Source organism: Telopea speciosissima, chromosome 2 (assembly GCF_018873765.1).
Source record: "Telopea speciosissima isolate NSW1024214 ecotype Mountain lineage chromosome 2, Tspe_v1, whole genome shotgun sequence".
In the NCBI taxonomy this organism is placed as follows: domain Eukaryota; kingdom Viridiplantae; phylum Streptophyta; class Magnoliopsida; order Proteales; family Proteaceae; genus Telopea; species Telopea speciosissima.
This window is the reverse complement of record NC_057917.1, coordinates 69,869,768-69,897,539: the sequence shown is the minus strand read 5'-3', so window position 1 is coordinate 69,897,539 and position 27,772 is coordinate 69,869,768. Positions and strand designations below refer to the sequence as shown.

At 40.0% G+C, this 27,772-nt stretch overlaps 1 protein-coding gene across 2 annotated transcripts; it reads left to right on the top strand.

Moving 5' to 3' along the window:
• Positions 1-185: 185 nt before the first annotated feature.
• LOC122650298 (inorganic pyrophosphatase TTM2-like) lies at positions 186-27,772 on the top strand. Of its 2 annotated transcripts, none has more exons than XM_043843684.1 (12): positions 186-376; positions 1,951-2,314; positions 13,488-13,602; positions 14,022-14,217; positions 14,359-14,472; positions 14,608-14,781; positions 23,297-23,491; positions 24,717-24,839; positions 24,918-25,039; positions 25,398-25,527; positions 25,640-25,909; positions 27,328-27,772. In XM_043843684.1, the coding sequence occupies exons 2-12, from the start codon at positions 1,978-1,980 to the stop codon at positions 27,541-27,543; spliced, it is 1,992 nt and encodes a 663-aa protein (XP_043699619.1). In that variant the 5' UTR covers positions 186-376; positions 1,951-1,977; the 3' UTR covers positions 27,544-27,772. The 2 variants fall into 2 exon arrangements, with proteins under 2 accessions (XP_043699619.1, XP_043699620.1); XM_043843685.1 differs by having other exon boundaries at positions 25,407-25,527; positions 27,328-27,771.

The window sequence follows — 27,772 nt, the reverse complement described above, 5'->3', positions numbered from 1 at the left end:
TCCAAGCCGATACTGTATTGATATCGTGTCGTTTTTGCGTATTATCGATACCCATTCCGATACTATGTACTAAAACCATGGACGTGGGACACTGAGGGGAAAGGGTAGAAATAAGATATTTTTTTGTTTTTGGAAGGCAAAACAATGAGACCCTCACCTTATGGGGTCCACTCTGTTCCCAGAGTCCGAGTGTTCTTTACAAACTCTAAAAAATAACGAAATTCTCCAGAATCCCAACTGCCTATAAAACAACCCCAAAAATCACTCTTCATCATATGCAAATAATTTGAAGGAGAGGGAGAGAGGGAGAGAGCGAGAGAGAAGAAAACCCAAGAACAAGCTCAGGCGATCACTTTGCTCCGCTTGTTGAGAGTCGGTTAGTATGGATTAATTCTGCAATTCTGATAATTTTCTCTTCTGGTTCAGTTCCTTCTGTAAGTTTACATTCTGGTAAATCTTTTTTTGTTGTTGTTGTTGTTGTTCTTCTTCTTATTATGTTGATAAAATACTCTGTTTGATGTACTAGATAGATCAGGGTTATTAGTTTGTTTTTAATTTACTTTTGGGATCCGTACACGATATGGTTCTTCGGTTTTGATGCAGGAAATGACTTCTGTTTTTCTTGTTATTTAGTCAAGTCTTTCAATTGCGTAGTGTGGCTGTGAAAAATATGATGCCTTTTGTTTTCCACTACGTGGAAATTTTGGAGTTCAATGAATAAAGATGGTTTTTCTGTTTGTAGGGAGGTGGTTGGGTTAATTTCTTGATGCACAATGTTGTTCGCTTTTGATATTGGGAAAATCTGGAATCCATTTTATGGTGAGCCGTGAGGACCTGTGGGATGTAATGTCATTACATCGGTATTTAGACTCCATTGCTTGCATTCCTGGGATACGTAAATGTTTACCTGTAAACAAACAAAATGGTGCCTTGATGTGTGAAATGTAGGTTTCTATGTAGAAGATATGGCTTTGCAGTTTATTGACAACACAAAACCTCTGAATCCAACCTCACAAGCAGTAGTCCACTGAAAACAGAGCTACACAGTTATCTTGATTTCACTTTTGGGTACCCGCAATATCTCTTTTGTATAGTTCTCGCTAGGCAATCATGGGATTCTGTTTCTGCTTCTTTGTTCTTTCTTCCTTATGTTGGACTCAAGGTGATCTAAAAAAAGTTACACGTGCACTATCACCTGTTATTTAGAAGAGAATAGGAATGAAAATAAGTATGCTGCTGCTAGTAAACAATCAAATCTATAAGCCATGGTGTTACATCCTTGAAGTTATCTTGTGTCTGGATGTTATTTTTGCAGAGAGCCTGATGACTTGTTTACTTGAAAAGTTACAAACGTCTTATGAAAGTTCATAAAGATTATCTGTACTTGAATGGGGAGCTCAATTAGCTACATTTTGGATGGCAAGTCTGCGATCATGGGGTTGGGAATCCACTCCTAATTGACACCCAAAAGTAAAATCTGTTTTCTTTAGAAATTGTTAGAGATTCCTCATGGTTTCTTGTGTTCTGTGGGTTGAATGTTCCAAAGGCATATCTTGAAGTTCTGTTATCCATCAATTTTCTGAAAGTGCACCTCATGACTTCCTTCTTGGCTTAATTCTACGTTCTTTCATAACATATGCAGCAAGGTGTACAACTGTGAATTGCTCATCTTTTACACTTCCCCAATGACGGGCACAATCCGGATATCAATGTCCAGCATGATTGCTGCCCTGAAAACTCTATGCATTAGTGTCAATGTTGACTCATGTGCAACACAGAAAATTTCAGAAAATTAAGGTTCTTATAGCACAAAAAATTAAGTTTCTTATAGCATGGGATGTGTGGAGGGTTCTTATACTCTTGAGATGTGTCATTTGATTGCTTCTGACTTTTAGTTTTGTTAAAACATAATTAACCTTAGGTATTTAACTGTTCTTTCCTCCATCACAGGGAACCCAACATATCTTCTGTTTTCAAATGGCTCAAGATATTTCTGGTGCAGACTCACCTCGGAAAAAACCAGGCCTCTTAAGAGATCAAGTCCAGCTGGTAAAACGAAAGGACTCTGATCGCTATGAGATTGCCCGAATCCCAGATCCACTGTCATTCGAGAAGGGTTTCTTTATAGTTATCCGTGCTTGCCAGTTGTTGGCCCAAAAGAACGATGGGATAATATTTGTAGGGGTAGCAGGTCCCTCTGGGGCTGGAAAATCTGTATTTACTGAAAAGGTACTCAATTTTATGCCCAGCATTGCTGTCATATCGATGGACAACTACAATGATGCCAGTCGTATTATTGATGGCAACTTTGATGGTAATATTTACTTTTTTCTTTTTTCAGTCATTCTGCTTTTTGGAGATAGTTTGGTAAATTTCTGCTTAGAACTTTTGAAGTCTAAGTTTTTTCGTATAAGATTTTTATAATTGTTGATTTTCTATATAGATTTATTCTGAAGCTCCTATATTTCCCTGGATGCTACCCATTTTTACCATCATAGGTTCTTTGGAAAATAATTTATTTTAAAGAAATTCTTTAGGCAATAGCTATGCTTGAGTTTTCAAGTGTCTTTCTCTGAAGACTCTATAGGCATATATGACAAGTGAGTCGAGCAACTAAATTTTCTCTGATATTAGTGTTTATACAGAGATGTTGGACTCCCTATTGGTGTTATCCCTGATAGCTGATTGACTTGAGAACTTGACCAAAATGGATCTATTGATTTGTGCCTAGAGTTCATTGGGTTACTTGTAAATAAGATAAGAAAAGTTTGGTTGATCTGAAAAAAAAAAAGATTGTAATTGAATTAGTATATTTGATTATGGAATGGTATAGAATTTTACCACTTTCCGACACTTTCTTGCTGTTTGGTTGTTTGAGGAAGTGGTGGCCTGGGGAATAGAGCTTTTTCCACCCACTTTCTTATTCCAAACAGGGATTTTAAAGAAGCTGAATAAAATGGTGGAAGTTTTAGGATAACATATTAATGCAGTTGCCTTAGCCTGGCTGGACCGGCATGACCCACTTTAGAGGCCCAAACTAAGGATTGGTCCTAAACCAGTTTTTTGGTCTGGCAAGGGCTGGTAGTTTAGTTTACTTAGGATGCAACTTTCTAATTTATTTTATTTGAATGGGTAGATTACATAAGTTTTTCTTTGGTAGTTTCCTTTCTTAGATATAGCTGTTTGGTAGTTTCCTCTTTCAGTTGGTTGCCATTTTTGTTAGGTTTCTATTTTGATGTAATGGAGTTTTCTTTACATTCATGTAATACAGTAGAGTTAACTCAGATTTGAAGTTTTGAAAAATGAAGTTTGAGTAATGAGTGCCTGTGTGGCTTTGGTTATTTGCGATTCTTTTCCCCCTCTTTCTTATGTCAATCTCTCTCTCCCCCTGCAACTCTGATTTTCCCAGACTTCCCATCTCTTCCTAACCGGCCCTCCACCACATATGAAACCTTAAAAAGTGGTGGGTCCCACTCCTTTTCCTGCAATATCTTAGTATATAACAAAACATCAGTTTGGGAAAAATTCTCATTTTCTTCCATTTCACTTCACTGATGATATCGTTTTGGTAGAGTGATGTAGATCACAAGTTCATATGTACCCGCAGGAACACGCCCCAAAACCAGCACAGCAAGGTTGTGGGATTCGACTGCTGTGAGAGGCAGCATTTGATGGAGTATCACCTGAGGCAGCCCCAGCCCAGAGAGAAGCATGAAGAAGATAAGAGATCAAGACAGAAATTAAAAAGAGTTACTGTTCACATGAACAGTACCGAGTTACTGTTCACATGAACAGTGATTTGGGTCACATATGAACAGCTTTGTTCCTATTTGTTGAGATGTGTTACCCGATATTATAAGGGTATTTTTGATTTTTGATTTTTGATTTATGCTTTATTTATGTACTTTTGAACAAGGGTAGGATTGTAATTTGGGTCGTGACACTGTTCACGTGAACAATGTTTCCTTTTGTAATATCTTTTATTATTATTATTATAAATAGAGAGCTTGAGAGATCTCATTGATCATTCAAGCCATTCACGAAATTCTTGTTTTGTTAGCATGGTATCAGAGTCAAATACACTCTGATCTAGGTTTTCAAAACCCACCTCCCTCCCTTCGATTTTTTTCTCCTTCCCTCCATCGAGCTTCTTCCCTTCTTCTTTCTTCCTTTCTTTTGGTTCTTCTTCTCCCATTAGGGCAGCACTACTGAGGTGATCGTAATGATCTAGTTGCTGCCCCAATATACCTCCTTTTTTATGCCTCTTTTTTTGATCGAGTGGAGCTGAAGCACTGTCTGGGATTTGAAGATTCCTATTTTTTTTGGAGATTAGGCCTCTACATCTGTTTCGGCTGCATCTTCTACTGTGGGATCTTTATTTGATATTGTTCTCAGCCCCTATTCACTTCATCAGATTGGTTGAAGGCCCCAGCCCCTTATCGATCTCTCTTCTCAGGGTTTTTTTCAAAACCCTGACATTAATCGATCTTGGGGTTGGGCTGCTGGTTCCTGCTGCATCTGATTGGCACCCTTGCTGCCTTCATTCGACATCATTCCCAGCCTACATATCTGAGATTTTTTGCTCCAATACACCCCTTTTCTATTGGGGGTCGATTCCAGAATTTTTTTGGATATTTTTTGGCTGTTTGCTGCTTCATTGAAGATTGGTTACCTACTGCAATGACTGGTTCAGATTCTTCTTCGGCCTCTTCTAGCATTGATGGCCAGCCCTGGACTGATTTTCTTCCCCTTACTGCCCCAATCAAACTTGATGGCTCTAACTACCTGAAGTGGTCTCGGTCTACCTATTAGACAGTAGCTGGCCGTGGCCTCACTGGCCATCTTCTTGGGACAACAACTAAACTAGTGGAAGAGGGTTCTCAGCTCAACAAGTGGTTATCGAATGATGCGATGGTGATGTCCTACTTGATCCATTCTATGCAAGGGGATATCTCAGACGATTTTCTTCTACTGGACACTGCCCATACTATCTGGAATGGTGCCAAAGAGACTTATGGTCGCACGGGGAATGATGCACAGGTCTATGAGATTAGAAAGAAGGCTAATGCCACTACCCAACAGGAGCTCTCTGTCTCCAAATACTATGCTGCCCTCAAGAACATGTGGCAACAATTGGATCATTACTCCGACTATCGCCCTCTCATCAAGCATCGATCGTTGCCTATCGCAAACACGTTGACAAAATACGTGTCTATGATTTTTTGTGGACTAAATATGGAGTTTGATACTATTCGGGTGCAAGTACTTGGGCAGTCCCCTTTTCCATCCCTAGAGCAGGCCGTTGCCTTGATTCATAATGAGGAATCTCGTCGGGCGAGGAATCTCGTCGGGCTGCTATGCTGCATTCCTCTACTGTTGATCGCTCCGCCTTGCAAGTTGCTTCCAGTACTCCTTCTCTTACCACTACTGATGGTGGTACTGCTGTCCCTAAAGGTCCTGTCAAGTGTGAACACTGCAACATGCTCTATCATACTAAGGCTCAATGCTGGAAGCTCCATGGGAAGCCTGCTGATTTTGAAGAAAAGAAAGCCCATGGGAAGTTTAAGCCCAAGGCTCATATGGCTGATTGTCCTACTACTGCTGTTGTTGCCCCTTCATCTGACATTGGGCTTACTCAGGATGAGCTCCTAGCTTTCCGTCGCATGCTACAGGCCTCTTCCGCTGCCTCCACTACGGCATCTACACCTGCTGCCCCTCCTGGTTCTAATTTTGCCTCAGGTACTCCAGTCAGTAGTCTGTGTGCATCGGTTGTATCCAGTCCTTGGATTATAGATTCCGGTGCCACTCACCACATGACTAGCTCCTCCCATGTATTTCATCTTTATTCTCCATCTTCTGGCAAAGATAGTGTTCGAGTAGCTAATGGTTCCCTTTCTCCTATTAATGGGAAGGGTTCCATACGCTGCTCACCTACCCTTTCATTAAAATCTGTTTTGCATGTTCCGTCCTTTTCTACCAACCTTCTCTCTATTAGTAGTCTAACTAGAGATCTCACAAACCGACTTTTTCCCCTTCTCATTGTGTCATACAGGATCTGGAGACGGGGGCGCACGATTGGGGGTGGTAAGATGCAGGGTGGTCTCTACTTACTTGACCCGGGTCAGCCTTCTACTTTGCATTCGGCTTCCTCTACAGCTCATCATTTACAGTCCACCTCGTCCCTTGACCTTCATCTCTGGCACTGCCGACTTGGTCATCCATCCCTTAGTACTTTGTCTCTTTTGTTTCCGAGCTTGATTAAGCATTGTAATAGGAATGAGTTTTTATGTGAGGCTTATGTTTTGACCAAACAGACTCATTCCAGTTATTCTTCATTAAATAAAAGAAGTGAGTTTCCTTTTGCTTTGGTTCATTCTGATGTGTGGGGCCCTGCCCGTTGTACTTCCCTTTCTGGTCATCGATGGTTTGTCTCGTTTATTGATTATTATACTCGTGCCACTTGGGTGTACATGATGAGCCATAAAAGTGAGGTCTTCCGCTGTTTTCAGTTATTTCATCGTATGGTTCAGACCCAATTCAATGCCACCTTGCGCATTTTACGCAGTGTTAATGGCAGAGAGTACATGGAGGGTCAGTTCCAACTTTATTTCGCTGCACATGGTATTGTCCATCTGACCAGCTGTATTGACACACCTGCCCAGAATGGGGTTGTTGAAAGGAAAAATAGACATCTTCTTGAGGTAGCCCGGGTCATTATATTTGCACGGTAGGTTCCTTCTCACTCCTCGGGTGATGCCATTCTTACCGCTGCTTATCTCATCAACCGTGTGCCTACTTGTGTCCTTAATGGTCCTTCCCCCGTTGATCTCCTCCAGGGTTCCTCCTCCTTTGTGGTTCCCCCCAAAGTTTTTGGTTGTGTTTGCTATGTCCGCAATCATCATCCTCATGGGAAATTTGATCCACGGAGCATTCGATGTATTTTTCTGGGCTATTCTGCGACCCAGAAAGGATACAAGTGTTACCATCCACCTTCTCGTCGTACTTTTGTCTCCATGGATATTGTCTTCCATGAGTCCTTGTCATATTATTCCCAGACACCTCTCCAGGGGGAGCAGGATCAGGGTTTTGAAGATGTGTCTGCTATTCTTCCGGCTTCTATTCAGGGGGAGCCCTCTGTAACTTCAGCTCCTATAGTGGCTCCTATTCAGGGGGAGCGTAGACCAGTCAGTCAAATCCCTATTGATAAGGTATATACCCGGGAGCGCACAGGACAAGTTGAGACTACCACCACCACCATACCACCTCCACAATCGTCTGCACTTGATCCAGATCCAGACCCTACTACATCATCTAGTAAGGATCCTGCCCTTGACTTACCTATCGCTGTTCGTAAAGGCGTTAGGTCATGCACCCAACATCCCATCTCCAATGTTGTTTCCTATGATGCTTTATCTCCTTCCTATCGTGCATTTGTTTCTTCTCTTTTCTCTGTTTCTATTCCTCAAAAATGGTAGGAGGCGATTGCAGATCCAAAGTGGAAAGCATCCATGATGGAAGAAATGACGGCCTTACTTAAAAATGAGACATGGGAGTTAGTTGTTCTTCCTTCGGGTAAGAAACCAGTCAGGTGCAAATGGGTATTTGTTGTCAAGCAGAAGCCAGATGGAACAGTGGATAGATATAAAGCCAGGCTTGTGGCCAGAGGCTTCCCTCAGACTTATGGGATCGACTACCAGGAGACATTTGCCCCTGTTACGAAGTTGAACACTGTCTGGGTTTTACTGTCTTGTGCTGTCAACTCTGGTTGGGACCTACAGCAGTTCGATGTAAAAAATGCATTTCTTCATGGGGAGTTGGAAGAGGAGGTTTATATGGATGTTCCTCCGGGTTTTTCCTCTGACAAGACCTATGGAAAAGTTTGTAGGCTCAAAAGGGCACTCTATAGGTTGAAGCAATCTCCACGGGCATGGTTTGGTAGGTTTCATAAAGCCATGGTCTCCTGTGGATACAAACAGAGTCATGCTGATCACACTCTGTTCATCAAGCGAAAGGGAGAAAAGGTCACTCTTCTCATAGTTTATGTTGATGACATAGTTGTTGCTGGTAATGATACAGATGAAGTTTCTCACTTGAAGGCTTTCTTGGGACGGGAATTTGACATAAAAGATCTAGGACAGCTAAGATATTTTCTTGCGATTGAAGTTGCCCGTTCTCCAAAAGGCATCTTTCTCTCCCAGAGAAAGTATGTTCTAGATTTACTATCAGAGACTGGTTTGCTTGGTTGTCATCCTTGTGACACTCCCTTGGAAGCTACTACCCGTCTACAAGAGAAGGATGGTGAACCTGTTGATAAGGGCAGATATCAACGATTGGTGGGCAAGTTGATTTATCTCTCCCATACCAGACCAGATATTGCCATTGTTGTGAGTCTTGTGAGCCAGTTCATGCTTGATCCTTATTCCACTCACATGGTTACTGTTCTTCGTATTCTCCATTACTTGAAGTCAGCTCCAGGAAAGGGGATCCTTTTGTCTCCTCATGACCATCTTCGCATTGAGGCTTACACAGATGCTGACTGGGGTGGTAACCCTGACAGGAAATCTACCTCCAGCTATTGTACTTTTGTTGGAGGAAATCTAGTCACATGGCGGAGTAAAAAGCAAAATGTTGTGGCAAGATCTAGTGCTGAAGCTGAATTCCGTGCTATGGCCCAGGGCATATGTGACTTACTGTGGCTTCAGAGTGTACTCCTTGATATCCGTGGTTCTGTTCATCTTCCAATGATGTTGTACTGTGACAACAAAGCAGCAATTAGCATTGCCCACAATCCAGTGCAGCATGACCGTACCAAACATGTGGAGATTGACAGACACTTCATCAAGGAGAAGTTAGAGAGTGGGCAGATTTGTATTCCTTTTGTGAAGTCTGGAGATCAACTGGCTGATGTCTTCACCAAAGGGTTGAGTGGGAAGCTGTTTTATCCTAGTCTAGTCAAGTTGGGCATGTGTGATATCTATGCCCCAACTTGAGGGGGAGTGTTGGGATGTGTTATCCGATATTATAAGAGTATTTTTGGTTTTTTATTTATGCTTTATTTATGTACTTTTGAACAAGGGTAGGATTGTAATTTGGGCTGTGGCACTGTTCACGTGAACAGTGTCTTGAATAGTGTCTTGAACAGTGTTTCCCTTTGTAATCTCTTTTTTTATTATTATTATTATAAATAGAGAGCTTGACTGATCTCATTGATTATTCAAGCCATTCACGAAATTCCTGTTTTGTTAACACTATTTTTGTTTAGCTATGTTAGTTTACCCTGTTTCTATTTTCCAGTTTGGTTGTAATAGGAGATTAGATAGTTTCTAAATTCAGTTTTAGCAAGTTAGTACTTGTGTCTAATTTCAGATTTAGAAAGTAGGCTTAGCTTTTATTTAGAAGTCTCTATTTCTGAAGTTTCTATTTCAGTCATTTGTTTCCTTTTAGTTAGATTTAGTTTCTATTTTTGAGACTTTCTATTTTGTGAAGCTTAAGCCAAGCTATAAATAGGCTCCATCAGTTGTACTTGAATTAAGACTTTATTAATGGGATTTCTATTGCTTGCTTGCAAGTGCTTGATCTGAGAAGACTTGTGTTCAGCAGCTGAGATAGCTGTGGGTGAGAGGCCCAAGGCTGAGATAGCCTACTATTCCTATCCCCCCTTCTCTGTATCCTCTACTTCTTCTTCTTATCCTTTTCCATGTTCTTTCATATGTAAACAGAAAAAAAGCATTAAAATAGTTATTCAATTTGTCCATCCTTATTGTGTTGATCCTGGCTGCAATCGATCTCCCGCTGGTTCCCCTAGTTCGAGGTTGACTTTTGTAGGGATCAATGCTAAGGTAGAGATGTGGAGATCAACCCTTGAAGCAAAAGGCTTTAAGATTAGTAGATCAAAGACAGAGTATATGATGTGTAACTTTAATCACACTATGATGGATAATGACATGGTGAAAATTGAGGAGAGAGAGATACCACAAAGTGACTATTTTAGATATCTGGGGTCAACCATAAATAAAGAAGGTGACATAGATGATGATGTTTTACAAAGAATTAAAGTGGGATGGATGAAGTGGAGAGGTGCGACTAGTGTACTGTGTGACAAAAGTATTCCTTTAAAGCTTAAAGGAAAGTTCTATAGGACTGTTGTTTGACCGGCTATGATGTTTGGGGCGGAATGTTGGGCAGTTAAGAAATGTCATATAGAGAAGCTATGTGTTGCAGAGATGAGGATGTTAAGATGGATTTGCGGCAAAACTATAAAGGATAAAGTAAGAAATGAACGTATTAGAGCTGATTTGAGAGTTGCCCCGATCAATGACAAGCTCCGAGAATGTCATTGAGGTGGTATGGCCATGTTCAACGGAGGCTTGAGGATGCCCCAGTATGGAGGAGTGATCTGATCCTGATTGAAGGAGTTAAAAGAGCTAGGGGCAAGCCTAAAATGACCATAGGAAAGGTTGTGAGGAATGACATGTGTAGTCTGGGTCTTGTACCAAGTATGACCTCGGATAGAGCCTATTGGAGGGCAAAGATCCATGTTGCCGACCCTATATAGCTGAGATTTCCCTGACTTCCTAGGCTGGGCCTCTTTCCTCTTACTTTCATTATTTTTCGCACTTCTCATCTCTTAGGTCTTCATTTCTTCTTTTCTCTTACTTTGATTTGCAAGGATCCATGTAGCCGACTCCATTTAGGTGGGATAAGGCTTAGTTTGTTGTTGTTGTTTCCACTTCACTTCTATTCGCTTCCCTATATCCTCCTACCTTAAAGGTTCAAGATTTCAGTTTCGACTGGGTTTTTGACCCTGTTCGAAACCGAAATATACGACCGAAATGGCACTGAAATATGGTCCATTTCGGTGAAAAGACCAAAACATTGAATACCCCTCAATTCACATGCAATGTTGTTTTGACCAATGTTGAAACCAAAATAGGTTGCCGAAATTTCGACATTTGGTCAAAATTTCGAACCATGCTTACACTTTCACATACAGTTTCACATTCTTTTGAAAACCAAACACACCCTATGTGAAAGAAATGGGAGGTATGAATATCTTCCATGAGGATATAGTTGGGTAGGCCTGTGGATTATATTGATAAAAACTGGGGTAATTATCCTTAACTAGGTAGCCTATATATTCTTGACTTTTAGTACAAGGATCTTCACCTCTTGGATAAGCTTTCATATAGAAAGGTTATTGGTATGTGACTCTTATGCTAACAGAGCCACTGATCTGCATTTTCTTATCAACATGCATTTTCCTGGATAAACAAAGGACTGTAAAGATCAACAGCTTTATCTGCTAAATTTTGGTAAAGGACAAGGGGGGGGGGGGGGGGAGGAGGCCCATAAGGACATCAATTAAGGTAACGAGAAATGTTTTGGGGACTGATGTTGTAACAGAACCATCCCTAGACAGAGGGGAAGGACAGATTGGGATTGGTGGCCTTATCCCTAACAATTGGATATGTCTTAGATATTGACAACAATGATTATATTTTGCTTAACTCTCTCTATGATGACTACCTGCGTACTTGAGCTCTGAAGCATTCTGGATACCGTATTTTCAGTCATGCCTTCTGACTGTTACTAGTGGATGTGTTTTTCTTTCTTCTCTGAGCAAACAACATGTTAAACAATAGTAACTATATGTGGATATCCTTCTCTAGTCCCTTTCAGATGTGTTGATTTTAAAAGCGCAATGTTTGGGTTTATAATATTCTAAGGTTGTACTAATTTGCAAATGTCTAGTAGACCATCATCTAGGAGATCTTATAGATTGTGAAATTGTGAAAAGTAACCTTCTTTGTGTACCTTCATTTGATGCTGTTGTTATGCAATGCTTGTATGCTAATCCTAAAGATAAAAGGGAAATTATCAGCACCACCCCCTGAATTACATCCTTATTTTAATGCAACCCCACTAAGTACCCAAATATCAAATCCAACCCCAAAACTAACGGGGTTAGCCTTTTAACTGTTAATTAGTGATGTCAGCAGGTTAGTTTTTCTTAAAAGACAAGTTTGCCCTTCCTCTTAAAACAATTGAACCAAGTATTCTTCTTCCTCATCGAACGAAGAAGCCTTCCCATCTCTACAACTGTTTACCTCTGCCCATCTCTCACCTTTGCAATAGCTACACTCACTTGGTCACCTCTCACCTATGCACCCGCTCAAGTCTGCCCACCCTCATCTTTGCAACCGTCGTCGAAGTCGAAGGAATAAACCGACGGTTCACCTCTGCAACCGTGGTAGTCTGCTCCACTCACTTGCACACATACCGGCGACCAAAAAAACTCTCTCTGGGTATATCCGAATTGTCTTGTCCTTGCTGGCGGTGTTTCGATACAGCTCCTCGGCGCAGGCCGGATCACACAGCACGTCTTCCTCCCTGTGCATGATGAGCATCGGTAGATCCACCTCAACCTCCCTTGAAGCTCCGTCGACACCCTCAGCAGGTCACACAACATGTCTTTCTCTCTTTCCCAACATTGAAATTAAGAAAAAAAGAAAGAGAAAGTGAAATCCGGATTTCGGAGCATCCCTCTCTCTTTCTCTTTCTCTCTGCAACTCAACTTTGTCCTCTTCGGCTCTTCCCTACAATACAATGCGATCCATACCCAAATGGCATTATTCACCGATCTCCAACCTCAAGAGGAAAGAAAGAAAGAAAAAGGGTAAAACAAATTCGAATTCAAAGTTTCAAACTAATCCATTCTTTTTTAATTCCCATTTATCTCCTGTACTTTCATATTTTTATTATTATTTTCTAATATTTTTTAATCTTAAAATAAAAAGCTTCTGTAAATCTGGATCGAGTTCAACTATTTGGGGCATTTCATTAATTACTCTGGTTTTCTTTAATTCCAGCCTGGTTCTTCTCTTTGCAAGTAATGCCTATTTGTTGTTCTCTAGCAGAGGATCTAAAATAAGTTGGAGCCGGCCCCAAGCTTTCTCTTCTTCTCTGAGGCTCTCGTACTCATGCTTTGGCATGAAAGCCTGGCAAAGAGCATCACCAATAATTGCCATTAGAATGATGTAGATGTAATTCTCAGGGTTTCTGGATCTGGTCTGCTCTAGCTCTAGCTCCAACACTACCTTCTGAAACTCGATCCATGATGGAAGAAAAACAAATTCTAATCATGGATTAATTTCAAAGAAAGTTGAAAACAAAGAGGGAATGGAAGTGGGGCTGGGTTTTTTATGTTTTAGTGTAGAGGGTAGTTTAGTCATTTGCATTACACTTAGTTAACCCTATTAGTTTTTGGGCTAGATTTGATATTTGGGTACTTAGTGGGGTTGCACTAAAATAAGGGGTTAACTCAGGGGGTGGCGCTGATAATTTCCCAAGATAAAATCCTGTAGTTTGGTTTCCTTTTGGATTTTGTTCTTTTTCTGGGAAACTTCAAATTATTTGTTAAGGCAGGTTAAAGATGAAAAGTGGAGCATAATACCTCGAAATTCTGATGTTTATATTTTATGTAACAGACCCACGCCTGACGGACTATGATACATTGCTTGAGAATATCCATGGTCTAGAAGAAGGAAAGGCTGTTCAGGTGCCAATATATGATTTCAAGTCCAGCAGCCGCATAGGATACAGGTTAGATTTCTTGTTATCTGATTATTCAAATAGTACTTGAACTAAGAACACATAAGTCAATCTTACACTGGTCACTCAATCCAAGGATTTTTGTGTATTTTCTCAGATTCTTCTTCTTCCTTTATGATTCTTTTTTCTTGATAGTTCCCTGTCTATTGCATGAGCTCATATATGTCCATGTAATTGTTTATACAGAAGTTAATATAACAATAACTTCCCTTTCTTTTTTGGTGCAGAATTCCTCCTTCCAGAGTAGGGTTTATGATTTTCATACATCATGCATTTTGCTGCTTTGATGATAATTCCATTCAAGTTTTTCTTTTAACCATTACTGTTAAACAATGGGCTTAATGAAATTACCTTGGCCCCTGGACCCATTTAGCAGCTAGTTCTTAATTATGTCTTGCTCATAATTGCAGGACAGTTGAAGTCCCAAGCTCCCGCATTGTGATTATCGAAGGAATCTATGCTTTAAGTGAAAAACTGCGGCCTATTCTAGATCTTCGAGTATCTGTTACAGGTGGAGTGCACTTTGACCTAGTGAAACGGGTCTTGCGAGATATACAACGTGCTGACCAAGAACCTGAAGAAATAATTCATCAAATCTCTGAAACGGTTCTTTCACTAATCCCATGTTAGATATTTTTCTTTAGAATTTTGTTTTTTGTTAAATTTTCTTCCAGCTTACTAAGGCTATTCTTGATTAGGTATCTAAAGCTTCTTTTCAATAGTTCTCAACCAAAATATTCTATGCAGGTATATCCAATGTACAAGGCTTTTATTGAGCCAGATCTCCAAACGGCACATATAAAAATTATCAACAAGTTCAATCCATTCACAGGATTCCAAAACCCGACATATATTTTGAAGGTTAGTTACTTAGTTCCATTATATTAATAGTTAGTTTTCTTTTAACTACTCTTCAGGCTCACATGTGAAAATTACTTTACTGATTTGTTCCATTACTGTCTTCATCTAGCAACTGAGTGCTTTCTATTATTGTAGTCACGAAGGACTCCGACTGTGGATCAGATCAAGGCCATTATTTCCCAGGAACATAAAGAAACCATGGAGGAGACCTATGATATATATCTTCTGCCTCCAGGTGAAGATCCAGAAGCATGCCAATCATATCTGAGAATGCGGAACAGGGATGGCAAGTACAATCTTATGTTTGAGGTCTGTCCATCTTGAACTTCTGCTGCTTTGTCAAAACAAATTTTAAGTTTGAACAAATGAGTGTTCATTCCTCTTTAGAAATAATAAAATATTTCTGATGTTAGCATTAGAACAAAACTTTACTGATTTTGGTCTAAGTCAGAAAAGAGATTATACAGTAAATATGTTTGGATGCTGATGTTTGCAGTGCCGCTTTGTTTGCTACACATTTGATGAGAGCCGACCCCATTTAGTTGGGATATGGCTGAGTTGTTGTTGCTACACATTTGATGAGAATATTGCTGGATATTTGGATTGCTGATGATGCTATATTAACTATCCTTGTATAAAATCTGTACAGCAAGAGATACCATGTACTTCCAACAATTCACCCTTTGATTTATATCTCTGTGCCAGAAAATATAGTATAATAAAGTGCTGCCAGACAACAGTGGAGTAATCCTAAATAGCTAAAGGTTAGGAGAAAAATATAAAAACTAGCACTGTGACTTGGAAATAGAAGGTGTTAGAAATGAATAGTGAGTTGACAAAAATATGGTTTGAAAGATTTCTCAATCACATCAAATAGCAAGGAAATTAAATTAAATAGAGAAAGATGAAAAAAAAAACATAGGTTTCCTTAGGAATCCATCTATGGGTTTCATGAAATCCATAGCAACTGATGATAGGAATTTTGATGAGGTAAGCTAGGCTGAAACAAAACAAAAGCTAGCAAACCTGCAGAAAACAGAATCGCAATGAACCAGAAACTGAACATGGATATAACTCTCAATCTGTACAACCGATGAGGCTGAAACTAATATAGAATGGAGGCTCTAATGGGGTTACTATGTGGTTAAAACATCAAAGCTAGATGATGGTTAGATTGGGAGAAACAAGGAAGGACAGAAAATAGAAACTAAAGATCCAGAATTTGAAACTTAAAGAAAAATAACTCAAACTCACAAGTTGCTGGTTGGAAGAACACTAATCTTGGATCGAATATGGAGGGGGAAGGAGCCACCTCAAGAAGATGGCGATTCTTGCACTCCGCCACTCCATTCTAGGCCGGTGTATCAACACAACTAGTTTGATGTATAATGCCCAAGTCTGCAAGATAGGACTGAAAGGAACCATCCATGTACTCCTTCCCATTGTCAGACTAGAGAATCTGAATGCAAACATCATACTTGGTTTTTACCAACTCATGAAACCCCGCTTTAAACAAGCAAAAACTTCATTCTTCTGACGCATCAAATAGACCATAGTAAGGCAACAATGACAATCAATAAAAGAAACAAACCAGAGGAACCAGAAACAGAAACACAACGGGCGGGGCCCCATATATTAGAGTGAATTAAAGAGGAAGGAACTAAACTTTTATTGCCCAAACTGGGGTAACTCGTTCTAGTCTGCTTAGCCAAAATGCAAGCATCAAAAAAATTGCGAAGGATTACATCTAGAAAATAAAGTGGGAAAAACAATAGATAAAGTGCCTAATGGAGGATGCCCTAATCGTTGGTGCCATAAACGTAACTCGGACAAAGCAATAGTAGAGGAGTCCATGTGATGAGCTTGGGAAGAAAGAACCCGAGTACCACTGTCCAGAATCTAGAGACCACCATGCACCTTACCATTGCCAATCGTTGCCCCTGTCACCATGTCCTAAAAATACGGTGAGAAAGAAAAAAAATTACTTTGCAATTTAAGGCTCGTGTAATGCTACTAATGGAAAGAAGATTAGTAGGAAAGGCTGGGACATGTAAAATAGAGGAAAGAGATAAATTGGAAACTTTGAGAACTCCCTTCCCGGATATAGAAGAAAGGGAGCTATCAGCAATGCGAACTTTCTCCTTACTTGATGATGGAGAATATTGAGAAAAATGGCTGGGAGAACCAGTCATATGGTCTGTAGCACCTGAATTGATTATCCAAGGAACGGATGCCATTGAATCACTAGAATTAAAGAAAAATACCTGAATGGGCAGAATGGGACTTGGAGTGAATTGGTAGGGAAGGAACTGGTGCAGCAGACGGAGTAGAAAGTTGAGTCATCATGGTGCGCAGCATAGAGAGTTGCTCCTGGGAAAATGGACAATCAGTGATAGTAACAGAACCGGCAGGAGTAGTCTCCATGTGATGGGCAATGGGTGGTGTACCACAGCCACGGCCACCAGTAGAACCACCATGCCCACACCCATGACCAATACCAGGTTCAGGGCGCCTGTGAAGCTTCCAGCAATGTTCTTGGGTATGGCGATCGTTACCACATTAATCACACTCCAGAACCTCTTTCATGGGCTGGTTGCGATCTCCAGATCGGTTGGAAGAATTCCCTCCACGGGATGGGCTGGCAGAAAGTAGAGCCGACCTCTCCTGAGCATTCGGCTGTAGCATGGCAACATGGCGACTATCTTCAGACTGAACCAATAAATAGGCCTGGGCCAGGGTTGGAAAAGGTTCATAATTCAAGACATGTGCCCTAATCGGATCGAATTCAATGCTCAGACCGGCAAGGAATTCATACACGTGGTGTTTGTCTTCCCGTTTCTTAAAAGCAGCAGCATCTCCGGGACAAAAGAAATGAGAATCTTCATAAAAATCGAGCTCTTGCCACATACCATGTAACTCGGAATAGTACTGAGAGAGAGTCATCTCCCGTTGCTTGGTGCTGCTGATTTTTTGTTTCTTTTTCGTATACCTGGACTGCATTCCCCACCTGGGAATGAGTTTCCTTTGCAGCCTGCCAGATCTGGGCAGCAGTATCAAGTAACAAACACCCACGAGCAATATGGGGTTGCATTGAGTTCAAAAGGAAGGCCATAACAAGAGAATTATCAGAACACCACTTCTCTTGGGCATCATCAGCAACTGTTGGTTTCTCCAAGGCACCCGTGAGATATTTAGAAAAGCCACGGGAACGGATAGAAAGAGAACATGACTTTGACCACATCAAATAGTTGCTCCCATCAAGCTTAACAGAGCATACAAGGATAGTAGGAAAATCTTGACGGTTATTTCCTCCATTTAAAGTAGGAGACATTGTGGAAGTCGTTGAAGTATCTGTTCCTTCCATTAGAAACAGAAAATAAAAGCAACCACACGAACAAAGGGTGTTGAAGAGTTCACCAAAACATGCCACAAAGAACAAAGTGTAGCATGAACACCAATAAAAATCAGATCTGGTTTAAACCATAACAGGCAGGCAAAAGAACCCTTGGTGGGAGAAAAAATCATCACCAAGGGTGGAAAAAGGGGCTCACGGTCCCAAGAAAGGAACCGCAAGAGAGAGAGATGGGAGAAGGTGCCAGCGGCGAGTGGTGGAAGGCGGAAGTGGTTGGCGATGCTTCCCAGCGGCGAAAGGTGGAGGCCGTGAGTGGTGGCGGCGGCAGTGGTGCTTAGGGTATGGCAAGAGAGAAAGAGAAAGAGAAGAGTGGAGGCTAGATTTTTTGGGATCCCAAGGTGGATCTCAGCTCTGATACCATGTTGTGATTTGGGAAATTGTGACTTGTGTCTATTATGACTCCAGCCTCCTTTATTTATAATAGTTTGAAGTAGGGTTACAATAAATAGCAAGAAAAGACTATACTACCCCTATACCCATATTACATCCATACCCAAGGTTTAAAGTATCGGTATCGGGTATTGTATCAGTCGGGTGATTTTATGAGATGTATCGTATCGTTTCGGAGATACGTATCGAACACTATAAATACGCATGGAAATGGTCAAGATACACATGGAAATATACTTTTGGAACAAAAAACAATATAAATAAGCAATATATAACAAGTATCATGCATAAACACTAAAATGGAGAATAATGTATAACCAAACATGTGCATTAAATTGAAATTGTTATAAAAGATGAGGTTTCTTACATGTTGTAATAGTCTATAGCCATGAAGAGTATTGGATGATGCGAAGGATGATGATTTAGTACTCCTTGATTCGTTTTTTGAGTCCAAAAGTGTGAAAAATCAAGATTAAATGCAAGATTTTAGACTCTTGGTTGAGAGTTTTCCTTCATTTTTCTGTTAGAATAGGAGCTATATCGAGTCTGTGAGTGAAAAGGGCTTTTATGGAATGTATCGATGGTATCGGTTTGTATCGAGACGTATTGGCCGATACGTATTAAACCACCCACAAAACCCTTTACCGGACGTGTCGATGGTATTGATATATATCGGTCTTATCGTATCGGCCGATACATTTCAATACAATCCAAGACAGTCCATAAAAAAAAAAAGAGTTGTATCGGTATGTATCATATCGGTACCAACCGTTACCAATACAATACGATACGATACTTTAAACCATGTCCATACCATAGTAGAACTATAACCACACCATACTAATATTACAGTACTTTCTAATTTTCAACTTCTTTCATATCTCATGACCTAGCCATTAGAAGGCTGAAACTTTGAAGTGTTAGTCCTTCCTAAGTCTTCTACCTTCGACTGGAAGGCTTTCCCCATCCGGGTTGATTAGGCTGCTATTTTGGTTCATTGCGTTTTTCTGAGTTTTAGAGCCCATTCTGTCCTGCTGACTGTAAGGATCTATCCTGCTGTTTGTGTCCTGTGGCTGAGTATTTAGTGATAGTACATTGTATCAGACCTGTGGTTAATATAAGTGTCAATAGACTTAGTTTATTAGCTTTCTGTTTGGACTGTTTAATACTTTTCTGTTGCTGGAAGTAATTGTCTATTGTATTGTTTGTTAGTATTAGTGATCCTAGGGTGGGTTAGGTTGTTAGTGACCTAGTCCTACATTAAAGTTACACAAGCTGAGAAAGAAGGCAGGGCACACGGAAGAAGGGGTGATGCATGTAGGGATTAGAGATCCAAATAGCCTGTGAGTAATGGGCCATATTAAAGAAACTAAGGCTCAAAGTATAGGAGCAATGGTAAATGGTTTGGGCTGCCAGGGCAAATGCCTGGGTTCGAACCTTGAGAGCGGCCACTTTGCGCAAAAAATGCTGAATGTTAGGACTGTCTTCAAACTCACCCCTCCCCGGACCTGCATAGGCTGGACCAACACCGGGTAATGGCCCTTTTAAGGCTCAAAGGATAGAAAAATAAGGCAGAAGAAAACTAATGGAAAAATTGGAAATTCTTGAAAAATAGAAATTAGGGATTGAGAGTGAAATTCAATAATTTTTGCTTTGCTGAATCTAATCCGTAGAAAATTTATAGAACCTTCCTAAGAGGATCTTATCTGATATTTATACCAGAAATTAGCAATTTTTTAGAAGAATTAGAGAGGGCAATTGGACTGGTAGGTGTGCAACTGAAAACAGGCAGGGTTATGTGTTTATACCAATAAATGGGTTCAATTCTAAATGTAATGGCCATATATAATGAAGAATTATAACATAACTATGATTCAAAGTTTTAGATCAATCAGTTGGTTGGATTAACTGCAAACGAGAAAATTGACCAAGCAAAATTAATACTAAAAGTGATTTTGGAAACCAAAAAACAGAGTATTAGGTTGGAACTGAATGAAGGAGAATGGCGGTTTAACCGAAGTAGAACACGAGATTAAACAGAGTAAGACAAACTAGGTATCAAACGGAGAAAATGAAGTGTAAATGTAAAATAAGATATTGTCATGAGAGATTGAAGGGGAAAAAAAATTCAGACATGACCATCGAATGTTATTGCCTCAAGCAAGCATATTTTACCCATATCCATTCAACAATTGCTAAAACCGTAGGGGATTACATGTCCATTTATGAAGTCAAAAACAAAAATACAATTAGAACTCTTCTATTCTTAGACTCCTGATTATAGAAACCAATTTGGCTTAAAAATCAGATAACTTGAACAATAAACTAACTCATATAGAACCCAACTTTTAAATAAAGAAAAGAACAATACTACCCCCCATGTAACCACTATTCATAGTTCAAGAACTCGCTGATATCTTGCCGAGATCTCGGTAATATCTCGCTTTTTGAAAAAAGCGAGACGAGACTTGAGGCGAAATGAAATAATACCCCAACTTGGTCGATATTTCAGTTCGATCGAGATTTGAACCAAACTTACCTTTACAATGTACATCTCTCGACCGAGACAGTCGATCTCTCCAAAACTTAACTGTCTTGACAGAGAAGTGATGTATTGTACACTTTTACATTTGTAATGTTTATTTAAGTTGATTTATATTAATTGTATGATTTGATTGCTTTCAATTACTAAATTATGTGTAGAATAGGGCATATAGGTATGTTGTCACCTACCAACCTAGTGTCCGAAGTGAAACTCCTATTTGAACTTTGTTTTTGCAAAATCTGATCATAGTTGTCAAGGCGTCGCCTAGGCGTCCAGGCGCCTTGCTCGCCTAATTGGTGTCGCCTTGCTTTTAGACCCTCTTCGTCGCCTTGGATCGCCTAACCGCCATGACAACTATGAATCTGATAGTGCCATTGTGTTTAAATGACCTAAAATAGATTGACTACCAAGTTTTAGGCCCAAACTAGGTCTAAACCCCACCGAAACCAGCCTTTGATTTCAAAAAAAATAAGTTACACCAACTTGCCGAGATCTCGGCCCAACTCGGTTTTTTGGCTGGGTGAAACCAGTACCAAAACCGAGTTCTTGAACCTTGCCACTATTTAGAGACTATGCAAATAATATTAAAATTGCAATTTTGCTCCTTATTAAAATAATCGACTCTTTGCTTAGTGGAGAAAATCCGCCCATTCAATCTGACGCTAAGAAGTTTTTTTTTTTTTATATTTTAGGGATGAATAAGAAATTACTTTTTTATTTAAAATCCAACATAGTTGATCCTATGTATGAAGGATTGACTAGTTTTTTAATAAAAATCTGACAAACCATGGTTTCAAGGAGTGGACAAACCTGATCTGGATCAGGATTGATCAAGAGAAAAAGTCAATCAGGAACGCTAGAAGGCCCGAGTCAGATGACCCTATCAAAAACATAGTGGTATTGTCAGAATATATTGGGGAATCCTCTTCCTCATCCATATTTGATTGTCTGATCCTATCAATAGATTGTTTGATCCACCCAGCCTGATGCCAATCCTTCAAATCCCGCAAACTTTTGGAAAACTAATCACTTAGGGACATAGTTTTCAAGGCAGCAAGACAATCCAAGGCAGTGGAGGGGTGCTTAAGTGTCGCGTCCCAAACCGGATAAAGGTAGGGGTTCAGCCCTCATGGGCGCTGATCAAACGATCGCTAAGACCATGCGGAATCATTCAAAACAAATCATCAAATTCAAGGCTCAAACATAAAATATTCAAACAATAGTGTCTAGGTTCATTTTGCACATGTTAAATGTGCTAGATTAGGATTGAGTCAGTCATTCCTTATTTGTAATATTCTGAAGTTGTAAATAAAGGTGTGGCCTCTGTCTCCTTGTCTAGCCAATCTATTCTCCCAAATCTTCTTCTCAACTAAGACTTTGCTGCCTATTTATGTATCAGCTCTTAGGAGCCTCCACATGATTTATGATAAATGAAAGAATGCTTTGAGCATATTTATGTGTCCTGAGAGAGGATGAGAGGCTGAGAGAGCCTTTCCCCTATCCCTGTCTATCTTTCCCTCCTATCTTCTTCTTTAACCTCCACTCGATCTCTACTGCTGCTGCTACTGTGTGACTACTACAAACTGTTGCTGCAACACTTGTTGAAGGCCTGAACCAAGTCTAAAACACTACTAAAGCCTGCTGCTGCTGCTGCACACAACCAATAGAAGGACTGTGGCCAGCCCTGCGGTTCTGGTTTTCAGCCCAAATCCGGCTGCAACCTCAGACTTGGATAACGTTGCAACCAGCCATTGGAATTGGCTAATATTTGGAGCACACAACCCCCTCAACACCCTCTTCACTTGATCCAAATTTGGAGGTGTTCTGCTGGCTGGTTTGGTCTCTACTCACTAAGTTTCTAAATCTGAGTTTACTTTCTATTTTGCTGTCCTACAGATATCTCCACCTTCAGCCGTCAGTTGGAGCTGAGATTTCTAGGGTTTCATCATCCCTATTAGACATCTACTTGGTGGGAATATCAAGCTCATACAAGTTGGGTAACTATTGATTAGAAGGCTGTCAATTTTCTGGTGTTAAACCTCTGTTTCCAGATCTGCGGCTGCAGTGTCTTGGCTGCTACTGTGTGGATTAGTTGATCATCTGTGGGTATTCTTTGGGGTTAGATTACCTATAATCTAGCCTTACATTATATTAATTAAATATTATCCTGCAGTGTTAAGACCATATTAGTACATTGCTCCACATAATAAATTTCAGATCTAAGACCCAGATTGAAAGATCAAGCCATTTCAAAGTGTTGAGATCATGTTCCTGCATACCCCCATACGGTTTTTCTTTTTTCACTTTGTTGTAGCTTGTTGCTGGCCTGGATGAATATTCTAAGAAATATAATTTCTTGTTTATATTAAAGCCTGATATAGTATATATTTTTACTTTGCATACTCAAAATTTTTTTATAGAATTTATTTTCTTTTCGGTCAAAGATGAAGCTTTGTTCTTAATTTCTTTGATCTCAGGAATGGGTCACGGATAGCCCGTTTATCATATCTCCAAGAATAACTTTTGAAGTAAGTGTGCGCCTTCTTGGTGGGCTGATGGCCTTGGGGTACACCATAGCAGCCATTTTGAAAAGAAGCAGCCATGTATTCTATGATGGTAGGGTTTGCGTGAAGATTGATTGGTTAGAACAACTGAACCGGCATTATGTTCAGGTATGGCATTATTGTCAGATGCTAATCACCTAATCTGATATATTAGAGAAAAATCGCTTTTAAAAAAAATGAAAAATCATTCCATGCTTTAATAGCTATCCTATGTTTATTGCTTTCATATTCACGTGATGTTTAATTTTGCATCTTTGCGTGAAATATGGTGCTAAATGCTAGCTTTATGTATAGTTATAATTAAACCTAGAAGGACAGCTACGCTGATGAGCAGTATTGGTATGTTGGTGGTCTAGCTTTCAACCAACGCTTAGGATTGGGAAAACCATGTTCCTTACATAATACTTTCTAGGGAATTTATGCTTTCCCTTTTCCAAATGCTACACATTTAATGTCATATTTCGTGGGTATTAAAATGCCTACATTGATTGAATATTTAATTTATCACTCTCGAATAACTTCTTTGAAGATTTGTATTTTAGAGTCCAAAGGTTTAGATTTTTTTGGGGTGGGGGTAATTGAAGAAACTATTTTGTGGATGAATTTTCTGAGATAAAAGCACAATGACAACTGTTGGTACTTGTAGCAAGAGGTGTTCCTACTAATAAGGAATTCTGAGGTGGTTTGGTTCTCCAATTAAACATTTGCTGCCACTTAGATCAGTGAACCATAGAAAAAGGCAGAAGCAAAGTGTCCTTTCTGCATACCCATGACACTACAATCAAGTCTGTTCCGCCATCCCCTTCCTTTCATTGCAAAATGGATAGATTGAAGATATTAACTATATGTCGTGCTATTTTGATGGTTGGAGATGATATGGCTAGTAGTGCATAGAAAATGTCCAGTGACTTGATAGTCCAGTGGCAATAAGGTCATACAGGATATGCATGGTACACATGCCTATATTTTCTAATCAGTTGGACTGGACAATCAATAGTGGCTATTTCTTTCTTACTTTGGAGAGTAGAGGAAATATGAGACAAGTCGAGGAAAATTGCCACCTTGAGAAGTTTTGAAACTCTTTTGTCTATATTTCCTTCATTATCATCTTTTGGTGCACGACCTGCGGTTGGTAGATTGTCTCTATGGTCAACTCCTGCCCTGACCTTTGATATTCTTATGGAGGATTGATAATTCCAGAAATCAGGATTTATTAGCAGCTCTAGATTGTTAGATTTTAGAATTCAGGATTTACAGTATTGTCCATGCGTGCATGTTACATGGTTGTTCAAAGATCTGTTCTAACATAGAATGTACTGATTTTGATGACAAGGTGCAAGGAAGAGACCGTTTGTATGTGAAATTCATCGCAGAGCAGCTGGGCCTGGAAGGTTCATATGTCCCTCGTACTTACATAGAACAGATTCAGTTGGAAAAGCTTGTAAACGAAGTTATGGTATGACATATCTTGAAACATCTGTTGAACTGCTTTTCCTCCCTCACCTGCTGTAGTTCTCATGTGATCATTCCTCAGGCATTACCTGATGATTTGAAGACCAAGCTCAGCATAGACGATGACCAGGTTTCGAGCCCCAAAGAAGCACTTTCTCGAGCCTCTGCAGATAGGGTTGCCATGAGAAATAAGCATCTCAGAAGGTACGAATATATGACCCCTACATCATAGTTCCTGTGCCTCATCAAAGACAGATCTTAGCTTGATAACGCTTATTTGGGTCTGAAGGACCATACTGGGTGTTCATATGTTGATGTTCGGTCAATTGAGAATTCACGACTTCATCTATCAGTTTTGGAACTTTTGATTGATTTTCTTATAAGTGATGTAGTCAATTGTCTATTTAATCCAAAAAGCCAAATTTACCCCCCTCCCCTAGAAATTTCAGACGGTGATACTTATTTTTTAAAGGTTTTTGAATACAGAGATCATTTTTTCCTAAGTATTTGTATGAATCTGGATGCCTAGAAAGGTCAAACTAATGTTGTATCTGTTGTGTATTTTGAGCAGTGGTATGTCACATTCATATTCAACACAAAGGGACAAGAATCTGTCAAAGTTGACGATTGCTGTCAACAACAGAAGATTTGATGGAAGAAACCCGGAGTCTCCTGCAATGCTGGCGAACCAGGTGAGTTCCAGAAAGTCTAAAGCGACCATTTTATTCTTAGCGCTATGATATTGGTAAGTTAACCCAACAAAGCTCTTGGTTGCTTCTCATCAACTTTTCTTTGGATTGTTAGGGAATCATTACTCAACTCTCAGAACAAATTTCCACTCTGAATGAGAGGATGGATGAATTTACTTCGCGGATTGAAGAGCTAAATTCCATGTTAACGATGAGGAAAGTTTCTGCTAGCCAGCAAAATTTGGTTCTGCAAGCAGAAGCCTGCAATGGTTTCGGGCCCACTTCACTGGTCTCTGGGTTAGGCAATGGATCCTTGACTGGATCCCCTCTACCCAATTCCTCATCTTCTTCCCAGCTTGCTAAAGAGTCTCCGCTAATGGAAGAGGTAGCATGGAAAATCCCATTTTCTTTTCTCTGTTTTCCCTTATTGGTCTAAAATTCATATAGAGAGATGATTCTATCATTGTGTGGTGGGTGCATATGCACAACCTTGGTGAAGATACATGTCATGACCAGAGAAAGGGTTATGACTTATTTGGTATCAAATATATGCTCTTACAAACTGAAATAGAGATATAGTGTTCTAGGTAAATATTTAATTGGAGAGGGTTCCCAACGCTGCCAGTGTGGGGAAGAATCTGCAACCCACATCAATGGGTGTCCTGAAAAAGGTATCATCCATATGGGGCCCATATTTTCTGAACATAATAAAAAAATATTTGAGAAACTACACTGGTGACGTGGCAATCTTTTTCCCATATTTAATATGTAACTACTACTAGTTTGTCTAATACATTACCCATGCTGATTTGGTAAGTAAGATGGAATTTTAAATTTTAATGAGAGGTTACTGGTTTTGCAATCAACTGAGAAAATGGCGAGGTGAGAACAAGTCATATTTCAATGACATTGGAAGTTAACCCCCATACACCCTTCCTCCCACCCAATGTAAAATAGGACAGGAAAAAAAGAGGGAGAAATCTGATTTTGAATATCTAAAGATGTGAAGAAAAGGTGCACAAGATGACTGATTGAACCTGCTTCTGGTAGAAATATGACATTTGTTCACTAAAAACATAATAACTTTACTGGATGTAGAAGGATGTAACTTAGAGTCTATCCAAAACAGGCCTTGAGGGCTGCTGTTTTGTCTATATGGGACATGCCTTTAATCTTTGACGAGGCACCTTTCTGATGGCCATCTGTCCATGAATCCATACTGCTCAGGTTGGTGACTGACCTCTTGCATGAGTCCTTGCTTGAATCATCTGTTGGGCTCAACCTTCATTTTGGATGGCCATCTGTCCATGGTTCAATTAGTATGTTTTGCAGGCTAAATCACAACCAAGAGGAGTCACAAATTATGGTGCAGTGCATGGAATGGCCTTGTGTAAGATTTTTTGCCTAGTACCCATATTATTTACCCCTGGTTGCTTGGACTTGTTGTTCAGACCATCAGCGGCTTCCTTCCATATGCAATATTTTTAACGGAGTCTGAAGAGGGGGGGGGGGGGGGGGGGGGAGGTTGCTCATCTGGTGAGGTCTCTAGCTTTTTTGTTGCAGAGACCTGGAAACATGTTCTTCCTTCAGCTTCCCCCTCTTGCCCACACCCAAATTGGATGCATTCGTTATCAATGTTAAAAGAGTAAGTCTTTAATACAGAGTTTGTTAATAAATAAATGACTGACCTGAGGTTTGACTATTTATGTTGAAAAGTGTCTTTAAAATCATGTTCTTGCTGAAATGTTTTCCTGTTTATCCTTGAGTTTCTTTTCCTGATTTGGTGGTGCCCATTATGAACAGATCTCAATTATTTCACGGGGACAACGCCAAATTATGCATCAAATAGACAATCTCATCAGTTCTCTTCATGAGAACTTTGGAGAACGTTATCATCAAGAAAGAACAAGCAGGACAAACAGATTGATCGATGTTGAATCCATCGGGGTCCCTTTGATTTCAACGTTGGTGATTGGGGGTTTGGGAATCTTCTTATTCAGATTTCTGTCACGAAATTAAGACCTATTCCAAATACTGCTAAGATTGTATGTACATCATACCCACCACCACCACCACCACCACCACCACCACCACAAACATCTTTTTGGGTTTGAACTACATATTTTTGGCAGTCTACCCTTGCTCGGGAAGATAATTGATCAAGATGACTGATCAATCATTGGAGGTTCTTGATGCACATAGTTTTCAAGGTTCTCTTGAGGTTTGAAAAGAAAGGGTAGTTGCAACT

Coding starts and splice junctions, on each gene's coding strand:
- LOC122650298 (XM_043843684.1), top strand. CDS start 1,978: ATGGCTCAAGATATTTCTGGTGCAGACTCACCTCGGAAAAAACCAGGC. Junction 24,840..24,917: donor AGCTTGTAAACGAAGTTATG/GTATGACATATC, acceptor ATCATTCCTCAG/GCATTACCTGATGATTTGAA. Junction 25,528..25,639: donor CTGCAATGCTGGCGAACCAG/GTGAGTTCCAGA, acceptor TTGGATTGTTAG/GGAATCATTACTCAACTCTC.